Raw genomic sequence first — 24,081 nt, forward strand, 5'->3', positions numbered from 1 at the left:
ATATCGCACTGTTAATACAATAGTGTATTAACTCAAAAAGAGGACTTTTTCAGAATTGATGAAAAACGAATTACTCATTTCCCGCAAAAAAATTATTAACATTTATACGTTATAGTTTATTATAGACACATAAACAATTTCTCAAATGTATTTTTAAAATAAAATTGAAAAAGTAATTTTATGTTTTTTAATTAGGATTATTATAGCCCGAACTAGCTCACATAAAGTGTGTCTCTTTATGAGTTAAGTAGATATCTTTTGATTGTTTCTTACAATATTCTAAAAACGGTTTTTTTGACATGTAGAGAATCAAATTTTACGTTCAGTAATGATATAATATTAAATTTCACATATTTTGAGTTACAACACTATTGTAATAGCAGTGCGATATGCTGATTAAAAGTTTCATATTTTCAGTTTGCCTATAACGCACTAATGACGGTTATTCCTACCAGTGTGGAACCACAGCGAGCCTTTTCCGCTGCTGGCTACCTAGTTAAACTATGTTATCGTTTATAAATATATCGATAAAATTGTATCGTTTTTGCGCAGCTACATTTCCAAAATAATACTTAAATTCACCTTATTATGATTGCAATTGACATCAATAAAGAACTTAATCCTTCCTTTCTTTGAATTTTAGCTGAATTGAATTTAAGCTACATTTCGCTATCTGTGAATTCTCCACCTTCAAACAGTACTTCCACACAACAGCAACTCTTGCAAAGTCTTTATATACATAGATATAAGAGCCTATTGCTCACGGTGAATTTTTTACATGACGACACGCGATCAACACATTTATTTTGCTTATGCGTTATCCCGCAAATACCGCGGGATCCCGCTCAGTTTACGAGCCAGATCAATCCCGCAAAATTGATGCGGGATCTCGGTATTTCAAGACCCCGGTATCCCGGTATTGCATTCCCTATTCCGAATTTAGCCCTCTGCAAACTTTTTCTCGAAGTCTTTCAGCATTCTGCGGGATCCAGCAAATACCATGATCCCGTGGGGTCAGAAACTGTTAATCCCGCAAATGGAGTGGAGTCATTTGCCTGTCATGTATAAAAAAAAAAAAAAAAAAAATACTGGGACTGAAATTATCTAGCGGGATTGCATTCCCTAGTTCGGAAGAACGGTATCGAGTTCGAGAATAAAGACTTGGTATTTCAATATAAAAAATAAACTGTATTTCAAACTAGAAAGTTAAGGGGTTAAAATGCGTTTGTCTAGAAATTACTAAACATTTTTTATTTATCTTTTTCAGGCACCAAAAATGAAGTTACTCATCATCACCTCACTCTTCATAGCAGTGAACGCCCAGAACTGCAGTCAAGTCTATTTCGGAAACCGTTATTATAAATTGGAACTTCTCAAAGAAGGTTTAAATAACGTTCAAGATCTAAAACTGAACCCTAACGACAATACCTTATATTTCATTATTGATCAGATAGCTAAATGGCCAACCAAAGCCCTAGGATACTTAAATATAGACAATAAAGAATCAGGTATAATCGAAGGTATAAGAAACGCTACTACTATAGCCATAGACAAAGATTACAACAGGGTATATGTTGGCGGTTCAGATGGAATATACAGAATTAATGATAAAAAAACACCTGAAATCTTACCTATAAGAGATAGCATTCACAGCATGTTTTTTAAAAACGCCCTATTCTATACTAATAAAAGAAAACAAGCTTATATTTACGAAAATAATTACATAAACCCCATATATGAATTGCAAGGCGTAGAAGCTGAAAATATAATGCTAGATGATGACAATAATATCTTTTTTACACAAGGTAAGACTCTGTTTCGTGTAAAAATGGGTACTAAAGCTATCAATTCTCATGAGAAATATAGAGTTGACGTGTTGGCTGCAGATGGTTATTTCAAACCTTATATAAGTACAAAAGAAGGTGTATATGTATACAATAAGTATAAATACGTGTTCGATAAGGTGTCTTCCATTGTTTATGTAAAAGCTTTGACATTTACTAAAAATGATGAACCTATTTTTTGTGCTTTTGATAAATTGATTAGATTAACTAGTAACAGTGATATTTGTTTGACACAATAGTATGGGATGGTTACAGACCTTGTTGCGGAGTTTTCACATTAGCTATGTCGTATAGAAGAGTACTCAGAATCTAGTTGACACCGGTTTTTTGTGAAATTACACCACTAGTTTGTTACGATTCCCACTAAGATCAAACACAAAGAATAATTCCTTGGATCTGTGCGCCAAACTAAGGCCACCAATAAGAAGATTCATAAATTCATTCAAAAGTCGAAACAATGCAAATGCCTTTGTGACCAGGCTATATTCATTATTTAGTTGATCAAGTTTACTCAGAACCTAGGCAAAAACCACTTTAAAAAAAATTCATTTCAATATTGGTTCTACCGGGAATGCAAAAAAAATCTAGGCCAAAAACACTTTAGACAAGTTCATTTCCCAAATTGATTCTACCGAGAACCGAACCCGGAACCTTCTCATGAAGTGGCGACAGTGCAAACCGTTGGACCACCGAGGTCATCTTATTTGGACTATTATATTAATTGCGTGTAAAATCTACAAATTGCATAAACACGACCACCAGATAAAGCAGATTCTCGTGAGAAGAAATATTCACTTTATTAGATGAGACGTTCTACATCGCATTGCTATTTCCAAAGTTTATGTTACGGGTCCCGGCGTCAATCAGCTGATAACTGCCTTTCAAAGAAATCTACCTTATTGTTGAGAAGCTAAATTACATTTTGCATTAATAATAATAATAACGCACACACTCAACATAGCACTAGGGAAACCCTGTGTCGCGGGTGCCATGGACACACATATTTATATGAATAAATTTCGTTTGAATTATAGATAGTTGTGTGTTTTATACTTTCAGTCATTGACTTACAAATAAATGGACGACGGGTCTAATACAAAAACCACGAAAAAAATATCCCAAGTCAACCTATTTAAACGTAGTGACATGTAAAGGAATATGAAAAAGCTAAAACGTTGAATTTAAATTGTAATGTCATCGCAGTACTGTCTAATTTTGCTTGCTTCGCTGTCAGTCGAACAAACGAAGACTAAAGCGTGAATGACGCTCTGTATACGATTTTAACGCCCTATAAGTTCGGACACTTTTTAGCGCGGACCCGACGTCCATATAATTGTAAGTCAATGCTTTCAGTGTAATACAAAACACTTCACACATCTATAAGCAAGGCGTCATCGATCGTGAGTGATTGAATGGTGAAATTACACGCAAATGGGACTTGTCAACGTATGTCTCAGGGTGACGGGCGCAGTGCCAGTGCCCCTCAGATCTTTGCGACTTAAAGCTCTGAGTGGCGCTGCAACTGTTACGGACAGGCGTGTAGCTTACCATCAGGCACACAACTTGTTCGTCCCGTCACTAGATATTAAAAAAAAATCACTGCCATTCCACCGCCACTCTATTAAGACCCAACTGCCATTGCAACGAGACTTTAGCAGAATAACAAATATTGTCATAATTGCAATATAATATCAGTGGAGACTCATTACTGCTTGGCGGCAGAAATGGGTTAGGTGGCAGAACTTCCCTGGACGAATTCTTTTAAGAAGAACTCTACTACTAAATTAACAATTATAAAATTAATCAGCAGCCGCTCACGCGATGCGCTCCTCCTACCGCAAAATGGCGGCTATTTGGTTTCGCAAAATAGAAAAGGATTCAGTTTAAATACAAGTTTTTATAAATAAAAATTATTGTTCTACATTGCTAAATAAATACCCTCCGTACTACCAACAAAAACATCTCAAATAAAATGCAGTAATACACGACCAATCCTGCACTTAAAAAGCACTAATGAAATTTTTGGTGTACTTGGATAAATATGATAATATTCCGTTTGAGTGGTTCTAACGTTTACCATGAAATTACTCCTTAAAGTATAGTTTATAAACATTTATATTCAGGGTAAAAAACGCTACTTACGGTATGTTTTCAATAAGTAAACACCGAAATCACCAGCCCAAACAATAACACACACTATTGTCGTGACGTATTTTTGAAGTTGTTTATTTTTTTAAATGACAGACCCAGGCATTAAAAACTTTATGGTTTGCTAGAGTAGTTACCGAAATAGCAATTAATATTAGCTCTTTTACCTGTTATAACATCGATATCCGATAAATCGGTATAAAATCATCACCGGCACCTCTAGGTGTGGTATGCGTCTACGGCTGCATGTATCGCGTGAGCGGATAACGAACTAGTTGAGTAATTTAACAAAAAATAAATGTAGCTGAGTATGTCACAGGCCGAATCCAACCAATAGAGTTGATATATGTATAAATAAAGTTCCCAGTCGCACCCCTCATAGTAGAACGGCATAACTGGAGTTACGTCAAACTCTATCGACTAATATTGTAGATAGACTTACAAGAATTGGAGAGGATGTGGGTTATATTTTTCCGTATCTAATGGAGCAATGAATAAGTTTGACGTAACTCCATTCTTCCATGAAGGGTGTGATTTATTACCAAATTATTCGAGAACATTCTACATGATCTGATGGAAAAAGATAAATTGTAATTTTAAGATAGTTATTACGAGTGCTTATAATTTGTCTAGTCGTAAATAATTAAAGACGCTGTAGTGATTTTTATTGTTTTATTTACTTTTGCATACAAAATTACTAACTCATAATTAGCATAACTTAAGGGTATGGTAAAATCTACGAACACATCAAACATGAGCAACTACCAAAGTATATATTGGGTTACTGGTGAAATACAAACAACCTTATAGAATTACATTACTAACATCATAAGCAAAAACTTTTTCACCTCACTAGCTTGGCAAGGCTTTCTTTCTCATTAGAAATTTGCGCGCAAAAGCGATGTGTTCCACCCTAGCGAGGAAAAGGTTTTTGAAATTTGAACTTGACGACGAACTGTGGTCATACTTTGGTGATGAAAAAAACGTACCAATAAAACATTCAACTGTTTTTCTTTCATATACCATTTTCCTCGTTATAGTGAGGTGAAAAGTTGTGTGTTTCGCTCGGCAGCAAAGTTGTTTTCCGTCTCGTGCCTTAAAACCCTCGCTTCGCTCAGGCTTGGTGCTATCGTAGAATGCTCCGCATCAGTTGGATGGACAAACTCACGAATATCGAGATACTTAAACGTATGGCGAAAAAGGTGCAGTTGGTACGCACTGTCAAGCAGCAGAAGGTTGGCTATTTGGGTCTTGTACTGCGATGTGATAGATATCACATTATAATGACGAGCAAATTAGCCGGCCAGCGGAAGATTGGAAGAAGGAAAATGTCATGGCTTCGTAACATCAGGAGGTGGATCAAGACCGTGAAACAACTGTTCAAGCTAGCTCTGGACAAAGAAAGAAATAGAAAACTGACTGCCGACTTTCAATAATGGAGAGGAAGACTTGAAGAACAAGAAGAAACTCGTTAAGTAATCTTTCTTCTCGAGTTCCTAAATACAAAAAAAACAAGAGCCGTAAGTGGTAACATGCTGACCGATAACAGATCGTGCCTGCCATGTTCCATCGTTCAGCCGCAATCTGAAAAAAATATATAATATATTTTTTATATTACAGTGAATAGGCGATGAAGGGGAGAAACAGATAGTCGACCAACCCTAAACAACACCAGGAGAAATAACTTATGTTCACTACGTATGATCTTAAAGAATTTTAGTATAATATTGTTCGTTCAGGATAATATTGCCCCCTTACCCATTTCTGCAGCCCCTTCCCTTCAAAAACGCAGTAATGCTTACATTTCTGCATGGCGACAGAAATAGTTCCTACCTCATCATCACTTTCCATCAGGTGAGATGGAGAAAATGCGCATTTTTTTAATAAAAAAAAGAGGTTCGACTTAATCTACTTACTTACTAAGTCTCTTGTATCTTCCTTTATTGTATTCTACAATTTTAACCCAAAAATCTGAGCACTGACAAACTAGAATATTCTGTCATTCCTGTAATGAATTGCCAAGTTGGTTATAATAACAGTAAAAAACACTATCATAAATACTAAGACTAGAAATCCGTTAGAATACATAATTATAAACTTTTGTTAATACGTTAAACTCTTAGACTACGAAACCAAATGACATGTTATATTGACATATATAACGATGCATTTCCTTACGCATTTCGACCTTACACTTTTCCATCCTCTATGATTTCGACGGGAAAAATGGAAAAAATTTCCATCGTCTAAGATAAAACCAATATTTTTCTAAAGAGTTTTGTTTTCAACAACATGGACACACACCCCATAAGAGTTAGTACATCAAAAAATGCGTATGGAGCGCTAGTGTCCTCGTGCTCACGCGAGCTGGCTCTCTTTTCGCCCCATACTCTCTGGTTTTTATTTTGAAATATTGTTACGTAACAAAAATAATTTTATATTTATACTGAAGCCTAGATAAACATTATCGATGTCTCGCTTATTACTTTCTGAGATTGGATTTTTTTCTACATGTCGGCGTAAAACCGTAAGTTGCGGCTGTACAGCGAATTATTCTAAGACTTCTATAATTCAGTCCACAGATGTCAAAGCACTAGTGCCGGACAACAAGTAAGAACTATGCTGTGGCTTTCAGTCGCAGAATCCCCCTTTCGCAGAATGCCCCTAACGCAAAATGTCCCTTTCGCAAAATGTCAATAAAGCAAAATGTCCCTTTCGCAGAATGTCCTTTTGGTGCTGCCGGTGCGTTGCAACGCTATGATTTCATTAAACGCACCGAGTGCCACCCGAGTAAAGGATGATTCACATTAGACCGTGCCGGGCGCGAGCCGTGTCCGAGTCATCCGAGCCTCAGACTGGCTGCATATTCACATTAGACCGTGCCGGGCGCGAGCCGTGTCCGAGGCATCCGAGACTCGTTCGTGCCGCACAATCTTAAATTACACCGAGTCGGTTAGTAGGACGCGGTTTACGCTCGAACACAAACGTAGTATTATATCATATTATAAAGCACTGGGTAATTTCTTACGCGCTCAATTAATTTTTCATCATCCATTTTTTTAAGAAGAACGTAGCCACTAAAGTCGCACACTCGGATAGGGCGCGTACGGCGCACTGGAGAACTCTGGAGAACTCGTCCGTGCCACTGACGCGGTACGTTGTAATGCGAATCACTTCATAAAATGTACGCAGCATTTCCAATCCGAACCTCGTGCGAGTCTCGGCTCACGCCCGGCACGGTCTAATGTGAATAGTCCTTAATGCGGTGTCGCAACCAGGGTTGTTGGTGATCCAGGATTTTTTATCTAAACTTAACATCTATTTTAAAAAAATCGTGAAAATTTCTTAGACTCTTTAACTCCCAGCCCTTTAGGTAATGTCACCACGCAAATATCCGCAATGATGATCAGCATCGATCAATGCGGAGACTGAAGCAGATGCGGATATTTTATTTTATGCAGATTATCCGCGGATGCGTATATTCGGTACAAACCTGGTCGCAACGTAATGTAACTCACCAACGCACCGCAGCACCCTGCCCTGCTTCATCTCCTTTTATAGGCTTGGATTTGTAGATATTGACATTTCAGTGCGTTTTAAATTTTCGATTCCGGAAATTTTATCGGTTTTTTACGCAGTCAATGTACGTCTTTTAACGTGCGTCATGTATGCGATATAAGTTTGGTTTAGTTGTAGCTTAGCTTTGGTTTAAACCTTTCAAATTGATAGCGCGATTGCACATCGGTAAATCTACATATTTAGAAAAAAATCGTGACAGCAGAAGTTGGTCAAATTTCATAAAATATCTTCCATACAAAAGTAGTAGACAATTACAGTAGACAATCCTTCCAGCTTACTAGCTGGAAGGATTGTCTACTGTAATTGTCTAAAACCTAAGCCTAAGCGATTATCTCTTCATTTTTCAGTACACTGCACCGTATCAGCGACGGCGGTACCATCGCTCGGTGCAACAGAGGGTTTTAATTTTGATCAGTTTGATATCTATGGCAACAGTTGTTTTATATATAAAACACAGTCAGTCAGAGTATGAACGTGAATACTTAGGACGTGATTTTGCAAAAAAGTATGCTTTCATAATTATTAAAACAAAGGTCGAACACTTAGGCTCAACTCACACTGACGAAGCGTCGAGTCGCGTCTTGTTTTTCACGCGCAAAACCACACGACTTTAACCATGCGTCGACGCGCGATTCCATATTTGCATAACACAAATTTCTACCGTAATAATGGGAAAATATAGATGAATATGCTACAGGCGAAAAACATGACACGTCACGACACTTCGACCCTGTGCCATTGCGAGTTGAGCCTTAGAAAAAATCGTTCGATCCGGTTGGATCCTTTATTTAGCACACCTGCATTCACACTTTGACAAAGGCATTTCTTTGTTTACATTTGGACATCTACTTAATTATGATTCATATTATAATAAACGTTGTTTATGAATGTTTTTTTCTTGGTAGAACATCGGATTATTTATGTAAGATGTACCTTAGTCTATCCAACGACAATTGAGATAGTTTTACACAAAAAATTTGGTAATTGACATTTTCTTCCTAATCCCAAATATGTATTTATACGGCTGCATGTCTGAGATACGTGCACTGAAATTCCAACATAAATAATCTTGATTTCTAAGCAAATTACACTTGAAATTGAACCTACTGGTCATTCGTAAGGCAGAATCCTATGAGAAGATTGAGCATAAAACTCTAGGGATTGTTCTTTGTAAATATATATATACAATTGTACACAATTACCATTTACAAAACTTTCCTTTCAAATACACATAGCAAAGAACCACTGATTTTTGTCATCCAAGTGCGCAGAAGCTGTTTAATAACCTTTAGTAAAAGTGTTTATTTCACTATAGTTTCAAATCTCGTGAACGGCAAATTCTGAATAACAACCGGAATCTTATTAGAGAAGCAAGCAAACTTATTGAATGTTTAAAAATAAAATTTCAGATACATAAGTAGAAAGTTAGAAGCATCTCTTAAACAGGAAAAGGGCCAAGGATGTGATATACCGCGACTTGATCCATTTTCTATAGAAGTAACGCAGTTTGATGAACCCGTCGAAAAATTGAACTGCGATAACAATGGTATAGATTGGATTAAATGTTATGTAAGTTAATATTCAAGTATTTCACTTAAATGAGCATGAATAAGCATAATACGCAGAGCACGGCTTGTGTGACTGCACGCCCGCCGCGCGCCATATACGGACCAGGGTTGTTGCTGATACAAGTTCTTTACACATCAGGGATGCGTCCGCATCGCTGATTTTTTTAACTCAATATCGACAGATGCTGATCCACATAAGCGTCTGTCGATTTTTATCTATTAAAAACCATTGTGAAAAAAGACAGAGACAGAAAAAGCTTCTTTAATGATTTTGTGACATTTATTAACAAATAAGTCAACCTGCATAAAATCAATAATCTGCCTAAGCTTACTTATTCTGGAATTTTATCAAATGGAAGGCTCTTCCAGCGTGCCGTCATCCCCGCCCTTTTAGACCTTGTCACGAACCGAATGTCCGCATCTGATGCGAATACTTTAGTTTATGCGGATTATCTACGGATGCGGATGCAGCTTGCTTATTCACAACAAAAGGTGTTGAAAGTCTAGGTCATATTTTTATTATAAATAATGGGGTTTCTCACACAAAAAGTGACGAAGCCAATTTAATAATTGTGTCACCTTTGTTGTGAGCATTTAATAGTGGAAGTAGTCTTCCACATGCAAAACAAAACTGTTTTGGTACTGAAAAGCCCCAACTTTCTGATAGTATATCAAAGTATGGCCCGTACGATAGCGAGCGCAACGTTCTTCTACTAAGGAGAGATCTTCTATTAAGTCCAAAGGACAGAAGGCAACCACTATAAAGAGCTAAAGGTATAAAGAGATATTGCAACGGCTGCTGATAAATTTAAAAACGTGTCTGATTTCAGAACTCCACGTGTCAAGTACAGGACAAACGACTGATAGACATGGGCGTATATTGTCTATATCAAGATGTTATATACCACAATGACTATCTAAATTCATATGCTGAACCTGTGTTGCGCAAAGGTAGTGAGGTGTATAATCTCAATGCCAGCGATCATGTAAAGATATCATGTGCAACAAGAGATAGTGTATAGTGAGTATTGCATAGTGGTAAATCATTTCATATCCAGTCAAGAGCGCTTTAAGATTTTGTGACCACTAGAACTAAATCATAATAATACGTAACACAGTAAATTTACGTGCTAATAGCATAGTGGGATCCAAACTAAGTGGCCCTAAAAACTAAATCCTCTTGACCATCTCTTGACTCTTTATTCAGCATAAATAGTTAGTAACTTTTTTTATAAAATAAAAACCGACCTCAAAAGTTCGTGGAATAATTTTTATGTGCCAAGTTTTATTGTAATCAATTACCGGAAAAAGCACGAAACCGGATTCATCCCTAGTTTGCCACCCTCAGAAGTGGAAAATTTTTCAAATTTAAATGGCACCAATACTGAGGTACCCTTTTTCCAAAAAAGAAGAATCGTCAAAAATTTGATGAATTAGCTTAAGTATGTGAAGTTTCGCGTAGCACTTCTACTGTATTTATTATTCTATGCTAAAAACAAAGACGCAGGCAGAAGCCAGTAAGTTCTACTAACTACCTACTACTTTTACAATAGCAGTACAGCTTCTTGTGAAAGAGCTCGTCCATACGTCGTTCTATTCCTGTCGCCAAGAAGCAATGTGAACATGGTGAAACTACAAGCACTTAAGACTTGTCAGTTTCATGTCTCATAGTAACGGACGCAGTAGCATGACTCCTCAGGTCTGCAATTTAATATTATCGCTTATTACTCTTGAATATTCTTAGCAATGGCGAAATGAACAAACTGAATCCATCATGGACAAGTATAGGAGCTGGTTTCCGTTCGAGTGTGCCACTAACTAAATCTCGACCGGATAAAAAAGACGGTATAAGCATCATCATTGTTGGTTTCGACTCCGTATCCAAGAACATGTTTATTAGAAAAGTACCTAAAAGCTACGATTACTTGACACGCGATTTGAACGCTATTGTCTTGAACGGGTGAGTAATATTACCATTGTCATTCCGTAGTAGAAACAATACGCTTTAACGAAAAAGGAGACTTGGGGATAAATACCTCGTAAACACTGCAATATAAGTCTTGCTTTGTTGCTTTTTATGATATCCACAAAAAGACATGGTGATGAGTTTTATGTCCTAGACTTTTCGGGAGTTACATTGAACCCAATGATGACAATTCTGTAATAACACAGAGAGTTAATAGATACTGCGATCGCTAGAAGATAACACGAGTTAAAATGAACGTAGAAAGAGAACACGGCCTTGGATCAAATTCTGAAAAAATCAAGCTAAGACATACTTGTCTGGCAATTTGTTACAGATATAACATAGTAGGTGATGGATCGATTGAAGCTCTATTCCCATTGCTCTCGGGAAAGACAATTTTAGAACTACCTGAAGCAACGAGTTTTGTCCATAACAGTGAACATCTCAAAGTTGAATACTTTATATTCCACCTTGTAAAGCAATATGGGTGAGTCATTTATTTTAGAGTCATATTTGTTATGAACATGATATGGAATTAATGCTTCATTTGTAATCTGGTATTATACGCAGCGATGGTGAGGAAGGAATGTTGAGGTTGTTTGGACATGTGGAGCGAATGGATGTAAGAAGAATTACCAAATAGATTTATGATGTGGATGGAAAGGTTGTTATAGGATGTCCCAGAAGGACTTACATTAACCAGATCAGTGATAATAAAAGGCTGGGATCTGCAATGACAAGAAAAATTTTAAAAAGAAGTTGTATATGAAGAGGATAGTTGATGTATGCGAGGCTCAAAAGTTGTGTCAAGATAGAGTAAGATGGCGTCCCGTGGTCTCTGCCTACTGTGGGACAAGGGCAGCGTAATGTAGTATGTATACGCAGCGATCCTATGAGGCCATCGGGTTTCAACATAAGAACGCGTTCTGGATGCTAGTAGGGCTGCCTCGCTTCTGTAGGCGTCTCATGGATATTCGTAGAAACACGCGTGGACGACTTTAATGCGAACGTTCGCAAGAAAATCACATCACTGGTGTGTCGACTGTGGACCAGTTCCATTCCCATCAATTGCATTATTTCAGATACCGTACTCTATATTTCGAAGACTCACCAAAAGTAAATACATTCCTTTATTTAGTGAAAGGGTTCATGACAAGACCTGCGGATCATTACTTGAGACCGTTCTGTGTTGAGAATTCAGCCATAGACAATCGAGATTATTGCGTTGGAGATACTCCACAATACAAGATGATGCTTAACCTTACACACCAGGTTTTGAATTAGCTAGTATTTTTAAATTTAGTAGCAGTAGAGCTTCTTGCAAAAGGGTTTGTATAGAGAAGTACTGCTCCCATTCCAAACCTGCCACCATGCAGTAATGTCATTACTGCATTACGGCTTGAAGGTTAAGGATGCTGGTGAAATTCAAGGCATATGGGACTTGTCAACTTTACATTTCAAGGTGACGGGCGCAACTTCAGTGCTCGTCAGATCTTTGCGAATAAAATTCTGAATGCTAATGCGACTGTTATGGTATAGATCAATAACTCAAGAGGACTGTTGATCTCTATAGTAGGTACAGATCGTAGCTCAGTAGTGTGGCTCACGTAAGTTTAAGCTATCAAAATATCATTGTAGTTACGTAGTTGTTCGATCGAAGTCCAATCCAAAATTAGTGTTCACGTATCACTTGAACGAACGATATTGATATGAATAGAATCGAAACATAACGATTAATGAACGACATCTTGGATTGTGAAATTTGACGTTTAGTCGCCGAAAGACTATTGAAAGAACTGTTAAAAATTTTATATGAATACGTGTCGTTTAGAATAGATTTAAGTTCGATTCATATAGAAAAGCCGTTGAAAAAGCAGTTAAACGACTAAATCGCTAGGATATCCTAACGGTTTGATTAGGTGAATCGCTCTACAGGAAGTAGTTTATATTGTAAATGGTCATGCATATCAACAAATTTCTCCTTAAATTAACGCCCAAATACAAATTAGCGTTAAAAATAGTAAAATTTTTTTATGAACCTTTACAAAATAGCCTAGTTATGAGAAAATTATGAAGAAAAAAAAGATTTTATTTTATTTTGTATGAAAAAAAATGCCGTCCTCAAATGGGGACAATGGGCTCAAGCGGTGTCAAAAAATTTGTAACAATATTTGTCGGTGCACAAAGACTTGACGCATTTTTTATATTGCCAACGCACTTATTTGTGGCTCAACAGCTATTTTTGCACATCGTAACTGTTAAGCCAACTTCTAAGCGTAGTGATCAACACCAATGTTCTGTAGATTTAGCACCAAAGAAGCTGCTGGATGTAAACTTTGAGTATTTGTTTCTCCAATAGTGACGTGATGTAACCGTTTAACTGATGTAGCTGATCTAGCTTCGTATTATTGGTCAGGAGGTGTAAACGCCATGTATCAGCTAGTGCTAGGTGCAGCTTGTAGTGGAACAAAACACACCACCAGTTTTTGCCTCGAATGGCAGTGCGATACAAAAAGATTGGTCAGCTTGATTTATCCTGCTGGTACGTTTGAAATCACGCAGGATACCCACGTCAGCTTTCTGTTTATTCACAGTGCTTTATCTTTTTACTTTCACCAGAGAAAGGACATTATCATAATCAGAGCTCATCGTGCAAATACTATTGTCAAGCCATGGAAAAAACAGAATTTGGTTGATTGGGTAAAATCGATAGTCAAAATTGGCACGGTTTTACTCTACATGTGTATTACAAATCTGGTCAAGTAGATATTTCTTAGTTTTTCCTTTGCAGACAGTTTCAGTTGTTCGATAACCAGTTTGCCGTAGATTATTAGATCTTGTTACATAAGAATAGTACTTCTACATTGGTGAGCGCCCTCAGTTCCAGGGGAAATGCCCCCTAAATCTATCTCCACATCATGGTCTCTCTCATCCATTACAGCTTCAATAGCTTTCTGAAGCCCATAGTAATAATTGTGGCTGCCAAATACCTGTTGTGTCATTATTTCGTTGAAAATTACTTATAGATGAAAAACTAATAAACTACCCCATAAGCGCCCAATGGCCCCAATTGGGGACACCGTTATATACCACCGTCTGAAGTTGTCAAAACACTATTTAACTCAATTATATAATTTTTATTTTATAGTATACGAATACATTTCAATAATATATGTAAAAAAAGAAATAAATTGTTGGTAATAACATACAGGAAAAACAACTAACTTTAGCGTTTCACGTGTGCGTAAGTTAACCCCACAAAAGGAACAGTCAAACCACTTTTATTTAATTCTAAACAATTTTTTTAAATAATAAAATTAAGATCCACTATTTTACTTTACATATACACTTTTGTAATGAGTATTAATAGTAATATAAAAAAATTACGGGTACTCAAAGTAGTGTCCTCGATTGGGCACGGCGGGCGCAAATGGGTTAATACGGAATATAAAAAGTCAGATTTTTCCTTGTAATATTATTTAGATATATAGATTATAAGCATGTCATGTCCTATAAATCATTAGTGTATATATGAGTAGATGGCGCTGATTCTAAACAAAATAAGAATAGCCGGCACTATCCATAAGCGCCATTTAGTTGATTTGTTTCAAAATCAAAATCAAACTGATCTTTATTTCATAGGAAGCATAATTACACTTGAAATCGTCACATTGGTTAAACTCTACCGCTCATTCGTAAAGCAGATTCCCTTGAGAAGAATAAGCTAGAAGCTCTAGGGGTTGCTCTTTATACAATATATCCTTTTTGTTTTCAAACATCAGGATCGAGACTACCTTCATGAGCTAAACAGGTTACTACCACGATTAATTGTCATCCAAGTGCGCAGAAGTTGTATAATAACCTTTAAGTAGTATAAAGTTTTTGTTTCACTATAGTTATATGCCTCGTGAATGGCAATTTTGTATATCAACCGGAATCTTGTTATAGAAGCGTACACATTGCCCCTTAAATGAATTTGTCACTTTGTGAAGTCGACTATCAAGAACAGCTAGTTTATTTTTATTCCTCGTATTAATGTTATGTCTGTCACTATTTTTCGTAAAGAAATTACTATTCATCTTAACATAAATTACATTCTCATAAATGTACTGTGACGCTGGTGTAAACTTATCTATTAAAGATACTCTGGGGCCCAGATTGCAAATTGCCCTAACCGCAAGTTTCTCCAGGACAAAGAGTCTATTGATATCGGTGAATATGTTATCAATAGATATTAAAGTAGCTTTGATAAATTGCAGCTTGTCAATGTAAAACAAATTAATTACAAAAATAGCTATTTGATACTCATCGCGAGTTCTGGTGTAATAGGTACTAAATACCCGAGTACGCTGTCTTGTATCGCCATTAGCAGTTCTCTTGAGTCACTGGTCCATGGTTATGGTTAGGCATGTCCGTTAGTACCAGGCACATAACTTGTATGTTCCTTCACTTCATATGATCACTTCACAATTCTTCAAAATCGTGATGGGCTCTCATCCCTTATAGTAGTCTTAAATCGGTTATCATAAGACAATGATAGGAGGATCAAAAGCTGCCATCCTCCGATCTCCAGCATTGTGGACCTCATGCCGGTAGACATTTAGTCCATCTAGTTCATTTTTGTTGAATTTGAATGCGTTAATTTATCGTTTAGAATTTTTAAAGATTTTGCATAGGTAGGTATCATAAACGATATTTTAATTACAGTTTCTAAAGCTGGACGGCAAGAAATTCGGCTTAAATTTCATGGTAGACATATCTCACTCAGATTTTAACTTGATCTCTGTGGTAGATGATGATTTACTCCACTTTTTACGCGTCTTCAAGGAAGAAGGTCATACGAAAGACAAATTACTTATTCTTATGTCAGACCATGGACCAAGGTACATCCAGCTTTATTATCGAAGGAACTATGCTTTACCCAGTACTATGGATCTATTCTCGTTCTCTTTTGATATTCCGTTCCAAACAATTCCTGTCAAATAAATAATACTCGATCAAATCAAAAGACAGACATTGCCTTTTGATTTGGTCGAAGTATGAAGCTTCATTTAATTGGTCGAGTATTACTTACGGACGGATGTCAGACGAAGAACGGGACTAGACCCCTGATCCATGAATTATTTAAGGTTTCTTGAAATGCGCGGCACTTATCAAGGCAGGCTCGAAGAACGTTTACCTCTAATGGCTATAGTACTGCCAGAACAGCTCAAAAAGAAACGACCGGAGGTGCAATCAATATTGAAAGCAAATGCTGACGTTCTGACGACACCATTTGATTTATATGCCACGATGTTAGACGCAATGGATTTGACTCAGCATTGGAACAAGTACACAGTAAAAGGTGCGGACGTTCCCCGATCTGTGTCGATATTCAGACCTGTGAGTTGGTTCTCTTCTATTATTCCCCACAACCAACTGATTCGCCCTGAACCAATACGCTTATTACAAAAAATAAACTTTCAACAGATACCACGCAACAGGACCTGCAGTGAAGCTGGTATAGAATCACACTTTTGTTCGTGTTTCAAGTGGGACATTGTGTCAAAGAGCAATCCTATATATCACCGTGTTGCGAATGCTTTGGTCCATCATATTAACAAATTGACTTCGGAATTTAGGTATTTTAAAATTATTAGTGAACCTAAAGCGCTGATAGTCGCGAGAGCGTGATTGTTACGGGCAGGATTGAGGGCAAACGACTTAGAGGTCAAAGTTCGAAACGACCAGGTGGATGAAATCTGGCAGTACCAGTGAGGATCGCATTCCAATTAGCCAAAGACAGAGTGCAGTGGAAGAGATTGATTGACGGTGTACTTGCTGAAAGTAACGACCTCAGCAGTGAGGAACCGACGGAGGAGAGTGAACCTAAAATATTTGCCTTATTTCATACACTGTTCAAGTAGTATTTAAACAAGTCCCATTTGATGCTCGCATTTGTGCCAAGCTCTTTAGAACGCCTGGAAACTTATGTTTACAGATACCTCTGCGCTGTAAGGAGTCTGACTTCAATTGAATGGGTGTACAAGCACATTGTTAATAAAGGTTTGTTATCCATGCAAACATCGAATAGACACTTCCCGGACTTTTATAATCCACCAGAAGTTAATTGGGAACTTTATCAAGTTCGGGTGAGTGTAATATTAAAAGTTTCAAGTTCTTTGTATCCTGTGCTTATACGGCTGTAGTGCGAGTGTTAAATTGGTTTGACAACAGAATTCCTGGAAATAGATAAAAATATGAATAAATTTTTTCCAAGGACATTTTACATCATTGTAGTTCACAGGTTTTTCTTCATTTACACTCGAAAATAACGAGAAAATTAAAGCATATTATGGTGTTTTATCTCGCAGTTCAACAGTTCCACAAGAATTTGTAGAATTTTGACATTTAGATATTTTACTATGCCGCGATATTTAATAAAAATTAGTTTGTTATAATTATTAATACAAAGATCGAACACTCGAAAAAATTCCTTCGATCCGGCCGAATTCGAACCGACGTCTTCTAGCTAACTGTGCCAGACGCTAAACAAACAAAGCCACGGAACGAACCAGCGGACCTCAATTCTTGATCTCAAAATGAATTCTTCTATGTGCTTGCGTTGCATCTTTGTATTTGATTTTTCAATGACTTTTTAGTCGTAGCGCCATCTATGAGAAATCTATGAAAGTTTTGTCATCATCAGTTTTATCATTATCAAACAAATTACATTACATGTGAGATTTTAATAACTCTCCTATTTACGCATAAAAAGGTTACCGTCTAATTTGGATCATAGAATCTTTAAGCCTCTCTCGTGGAAAGTTGTTATTTTGCAGATGTGACCTTATTACACCAAATGTGTGAATTATATGACTAACTTTATGATTATGTGAAGTGAATAGGGTTTTTTTCTCTATTTCAGAATTAACGGTTTGCTTCCTACTTTATGCACAGTTTTATTGTATAGCGATTTGCAGATGTCAATGGTTGATGTAGAGAATTTATTTCTGGTTAATACATACATCAAAAATGTCTACGAATCAAGCACATTTTTGGTAACTATTGAAACTCAGGTTTTTTAAAAATTTTGTTTAATAATTTTTTTAATGTTTTTTTTACATCGATTGGATTTTTTTGTCAATTTTCCAATTCAAATTATGAAATGGATCAAAAAATGTCTATCGGTACAAAAAAAATGTAAAAACCTGATGTTCAGTGATTGGCAAAAACATGCTTGATCCCTAGACACTTTTGATGTGTGTACTTTTGGTTGGCTAATGGAGTAAAGTGCTTAACTAAATAACAAATAACTAAATAAATAATTTGTAAGTAAAATTATATGGATGAATGAATGAAATATTCTTTATTGCATATAAAATTACAATGACAACACAAAACAAAGTGTCTTAAGTACAAAATAGTAAGTTAATGTGCAATAGGTGGCCTTAAATTAATACATTTCACTTAAGCTTAAAAACGCAAAGATCTGAGGGGTACTGCCACTGCGCCCGTCACCCTGAGGCATAAGTTAACAAATCCTATGTGCCTGTAATTTCACAAACACGCTTATCATTCAAAACCGAAACGCAGTAATGGTCACATTACTGCTTGGCAGCAGAAATAGATAAGGTGGCAGTACTTCCCTGGATGAACTCTTTCACAAGAAGCTTTGAAATGAAACAATTTTATTTCAGACAGTTACAAGTCTATATGGTGTTAGTAGGTACTTACAACCTTACAATAATAACGCATAGAAACCTAGCCCACCCACGCTAAGTGAGGCAAATTGAAGCGCTCCCAAAGGGCCTACACGAGCGCGCGGGCCTTCAGTGCTCAAGGTCATCTTGCACCACGAACAGCTCCAGAATTTTAGCTAAAAATTACGAAATGTGCGGTAAATTAGTGTAAAAATACGTTAGACAAACATAAAATAGATACTAACATCACATTCCACAAGGAAGTAACGCGTTTCAACTTGTATTTTTATATAAATATTCACTAAAACCGAAAATTAACTCACTACTAAAACTAGCCTACATGAATTTGATTTTTGCCTCACTTGTGACAGTTCGTTTGATAAGAAACTATAGAAGCGTTATTATTCTAAGCTTACAACTATGTTAGTAGACAGCAAAGTGTTCATTTTCATGAATAAGGATGGAATATATAATCCAATACTTAAGGATTGGGCTGTCCGTCTACTCTGTTAACACCTTAAGAAGACTGTTGGTGTTGCCCCTCACTCTGACCAACAGGAATGCCATTCTCTTGCGAACGACTGACTGAAAACTATCAATTCTAGCTTCCGTGAAAATCCCTGAGGCACTACAGTGTCGAGTCAGCCCTAGTAGTCAACGTAGGCGTTGTTGAATTGGACACGCAAGTCACTGTATGCTTTTTTAGTGTAATTGCTCGACAGGGTGCACGTATAGGGTCTGGCAATATGTTTTTTACTGCTACTAAATTTTTATGTTTCTGTTCTTCCTTTTGCCAATAATACCTATAGCCTATAGCTCAGGGTTTCTTAACCTGTGGTCCATGGAACCTTAAGATGCATTAATATAAAAATTAGTATTAGAGCGCGCCTCCTTTGACCATAGACTCACGTCTGTCAAATAGATGTCAGATGGATCTGTTTTTTACGCGCCATCGACGGTCTTTCGGTCTTTTTGCTATTTTTCGGTGCCTACGTGTGTAATTTAGATATGATTCTCGATCAAGGGTCTTTCGTACTATAATAGTATACAAAATGTTGTGAATAAATAAGGAACTGTGCTTGTGATTTTGTCGGCTATCCATTATTGGAGCGAGCGAAACACGCGTAATGGTAGTTTTCACGCCACCAGCGAGGCGTGACGAGGCGAGGTGAGACGAGAATAGAAATCTCGTCGGCCTATTTCCATTAAAAATTGCCATTATCACTCGCACGAGCCATCACGTGCTCGCGCGAGGCATGGCGATCCCGCGCGAGCTCGCGCTGTGACTGTGGACAGTGAAGATTCTGTGCTATTCAGTTCATCTAGCGATAAATTCGTGGCTGAAGTGACATTCATATATTATTATTTTTAAACATCTTAACGCAAGAGGAATCAGATGAAACCGTCTTTTTAAATCGCAAATGGTACGTATCCCACAATCTCGCGATTGATATTAATAGCTATCGCAAGCTCCGAGACCGTGTAGACACTCGCAAAATCGCGCGAGCTCGCACGAGAAATCTTGTTTTCGTTGCAAATTATAATACTCTATGTAGGCAGTAATACGGTTCAACATTACATCAACAAATATTTCTATTCTCGCGACGCCCATCCTCCAATCCAGACCATATCCACCAGAGAATTGCAATTTTGTCATACAAATTTCAATCCTCGTCTCGTGTCGCCTCGCCTCGCCATCGCCGGTGGAAACCACCTTCAGTGCCTTACGCCTTTGACGTTCTAATCGTGGTTCAAATTCAGCATATGCAGCAGCAGCCGTAACACCAGCAATTCATATTATAAAGTTTAATCGCAATAAATATTTTTTTTGGAAAGGGTCCGTGGGCACTTTGAAATTTTTAGAAGGGTCCATGATGAGAAAAAGGTTGAGAAACCCTGCTCCAGCTTCTTAATGTTCTTTCCAGATCGAAGTGGCACCCGCAAAAGGTTTATACGAGGGCACAGTGAAATATTTAAAAAACTTAGATACATTCGTCGTCAACAGTAAAGAAATATCAAGAACTAACGCGTATGTATATTTTTTTTTTGCCCGCGTGAGTCACCAGCAGGCAAAAAGACTGCGTGGGATTCCATGCAATTGACGCGGCTCATAAGCGCGCCTTTATGCTATACACATAGGGCGCACTATAAGTTTCCGGAACTGGCTACTTACATAATATTTAAAAAGTAATAACAACATTTGAAAACGGAACCCTTTGGCTGTAGAATACAGTTTGTTTCATCTGACTGTCACTTTTACATTGTGACGTCATTTTAGAAATTGGTTGTCTACATCACCATGGATTTAACTCGTTAAAATTTTCGCAGTATGATTTTCTACGACTTTAAGTGTAATTTAACAGCTCAGAGGAGCTTTGCTCGACTTTAAACTGCTTTTGGCGATAACGCACCATGCAAGACGACTATTTATAGCTGGTTTGCAAATTTCAAACGCGGTCGTGTGAATCTCAGTGACGAATTCCGTGATGGTCGCCCGTCCACTGCTGTGAACAACAAAAACATCGATGCTGTGCGCCGTATAATCAAAACAGACAGGCATGTGACATGCCATGAGATTCGGGCATCTTTAGGCATAGGCATGAGTCAAATACAATCAATACTACACAAACATTTGGGTGTGAAAATGCTGTGCTCTCGGTGGATCCCACATAATTTTACTGAGGCTCAAAACACGGATCGCGTCACTTGGTGCAATGCCATGCTTACCAGATTCAACGAAGAGGCGTCAAATTTGGTGAGGGATATAGTAACAGGTGACGAAATATGGATTTATCGTTACGATCCCAAAACAAAGCAGCAATCGAGCGTATGGGTCTTTCGAGATGAGCCGAAACCAACCAAAGTAGCGCGCGTGCAAAGTGCCTCGGATGATTGCTTTTTTTTTATAAAACTGGACACGTGGCTACTGTTGCTTTGGAGAATCATTATAACGTTAATAGTGATTGGTACACGACCATTTGTTTGCCGGAAGTTATTGACAAACTCCGTATAAATAACCGTAACTGCCGTATCATCTTGCACCACGATAATGCCAGTTCTCACACGGCTAGACAGACAAAGGAATTTTTGAAGGTGAACAAAGTTGACCTTATGAGCCATCCCGCGTACAGTCCCGACCTGGCACCTTGTGATTTTTATTTATTACCAAAATTAAGAACCAGTTACGCGGTCAGCGATTTTCATCACCTGAAGAGGCTGTCGAAAAGTATGGAAAATATGTTACTGAGATTGTCACGGAGGAGTGGAATAAATGTTTTCAAAGTTGGTTCATTCGTATGAAAAAGTTCATTAACGCTAACGGAGAATATTTTGAGAAACAAGAAATTCATTTCTGACCATTTATAGTATTATTTTCTTATTCAGTCCGAAAACTTACACGTATCTTCAAATTAGCCGCTGCATAAAAATAGCCATCATCGAGTATATAACCAGAAATAGACACGAAATGTCATTTAATTTGTTTGAAAACTATTCTGCCAAATCATTATTGTGAGTTGACAACTGCGCTCCGATTGGCCAGCCCGAATTCGAAAGAATTGACGGGTGTCGTAAATGGGTGTCGTCAATTGTTTCACTTCAAATTGACCAGTTTAAGTGCTATAATGGACGATAATTGCAAAATTACATATTTAATATTTTATTACCGATGAAATCTGATTCCGTTTGTTTTGTAATTAGATGTTTTGCTGTCCCCACACCACCGAATGGAACAGCACGCCATTCTTTATTACAATAAATACAGAATATTTTTATATACGGAGACGTACACACAGTTCAGTTGTTGGCGCTGTCTATATTTCAGTGCAAACGAGAGTTGATATTTAAAAGTGATATAAGGCCTATTTGCCCGATGAGTTGTCAGGGATGGATGGATGGAAATATTTCTGGTTATATACTCGATGCAAATAGTACACCTAATTTACGAGAGTCGTTTGACAAACACGTATCGTTAAGGATAAATAAAAGCTTTTTAGGAATTTAATATTACTTCCTAATTTAGAAATCCTTACTGAGCAACTGACGTTACTTTTTTCCAATAAGCGCGAAAATAAAAAACATAAGAGAGGTGGTGATATTTTTTGAAAATGGAGAAATCAAAATTTCGAGATTTCCGTTTCTCATCTGCAATCAGAACATCAAAACTTGACGAATTATGATACAAACTATCGCCACACCCCCGTATTGAACAGAATGGGGCCACCCATTTGACTTTTTGTATGATTTTTTTACCGATTTGTATATGAAAAAGAAGAAAAGAAGAGATAGCATATTGTTCAGTTTGATAAAAATATTTTTTAATAGGTTGAAGAAGTTGGCATATAGCTAGTCGAGGTGTATAGAATGAAAAGGAGATTACGTAGAAAAAATAACCATAATTTAAAAAAAAACTTTTTTCTTCATAAAGTCACGGACTTACCAAAGCGTCCTCATACCTTGATAATATAATAACAGATTAGGTATAAAAACAAACCTACGCTAAGTTTTGGTATACCTAGCCGACAGCTTTGGGATGCTTCAGCAGTCTTCCCAAGGTTATTCACCCAATATCATCTTCTTGGAATATAGAATCATACATCTATTTTAACCGATTTCAATAAAACGTGGCAAATAGATATATAATTCCACAAACTTTTGATGTCGGTTTTTTAGTACTCTGCACTGAGATTATTAAATATAAAATTGGTAACAAACCAAATCTGGAAAGAGGCTAGGTTGACGATGTCTCAACGGTAAGCTTCAGCATACCTAAGGATACTGCGGCATAATTGGCGTCAGTGTGGACCTGAATGTAGGAATGCCAAAAGATCCCTTGCTATGCCTTCCCGCCATTGGGCACCGGACCTAATGGTAAATCCGGCTCTGAATAATAATGTAATGTGTTCTATTATCTTTTCAGTTACGCCCATGAACCTGACTGTATAAAAGATGAGTATCCAGATCTCAAGAAATATTGTTACTGTTATCAGTAATAATTTGCAAAAAAGAAAAAGAACCATATCGATTGAAGGACAGCCGACTAATACTATTCGGAAATAGTGGATTAAGAAACCTTCTCCCGCTACGCTTCGAATATTCCTATTATTGCATTTAGTACTGTCATACAGTTTTGTTGACAGAATTACTGGTGCTGTTTTAATTCCCATTTATTCTGTTAATAGGCAAGCAAGGCAGTAGTTTTCTTCACAGAACTACTGAGGATTGATTCTCTCCCACTAGTTCTGTGTATGAGTTTTCTAGAGTTGTACCTATAAATGTTGTTAAAATAAAATTTT

At 37.1% G+C, this 24,081-nt stretch overlaps 2 protein-coding genes across 2 annotated transcripts; both read left to right on the plus strand.

The window, feature by feature from the left end:
• The first annotated feature begins 1,276 nt into the window (after positions 1-1,276).
• LOC113236258 (ommochrome-binding protein-like) lies at positions 1,277-2,424 on the plus strand. The gene has a single exon (XM_026472263.1). It carries the CDS (start codon positions 1,277-1,279, stop codon positions 2,081-2,083), a length of 807 nt encoding a protein of 268 aa, XP_026328048.1. The 3' UTR covers positions 2,084-2,424.
• A 7,505-nt stretch (positions 2,425-9,929) lies between these two features.
• On the plus strand, positions 9,930-24,006 carry LOC113236256. The gene is made up of 10 exons (XM_026472262.1): positions 9,930-10,160; positions 10,884-11,099; positions 11,440-11,592; positions 12,188-12,377; positions 15,813-15,988; positions 16,235-16,487; positions 16,575-16,726; positions 17,086-17,236; positions 20,713-20,816; positions 23,706-24,006. Exons 1-10 carry the CDS (start codon positions 10,009-10,011, stop codon positions 23,776-23,778), a joined length of 1,620 nt encoding a protein of 539 aa, XP_026328047.1. The 5' UTR covers positions 9,930-10,008; the 3' UTR covers positions 23,779-24,006.
• The last annotated feature ends 75 nt before the right edge of the window (positions 24,007-24,081 follow it).

The sequence above is a fragment of the Hyposmocoma kahamanoa genome, unplaced genomic scaffold, assembly GCF_003589595.1.
Source record: "Hyposmocoma kahamanoa isolate Upper Pololo Valley unplaced genomic scaffold, ASM358959v1 90677, whole genome shotgun sequence".
Classification (NCBI taxonomy): Eukaryota; Metazoa; Arthropoda; class Insecta; order Lepidoptera; family Cosmopterigidae; genus Hyposmocoma; species Hyposmocoma kahamanoa.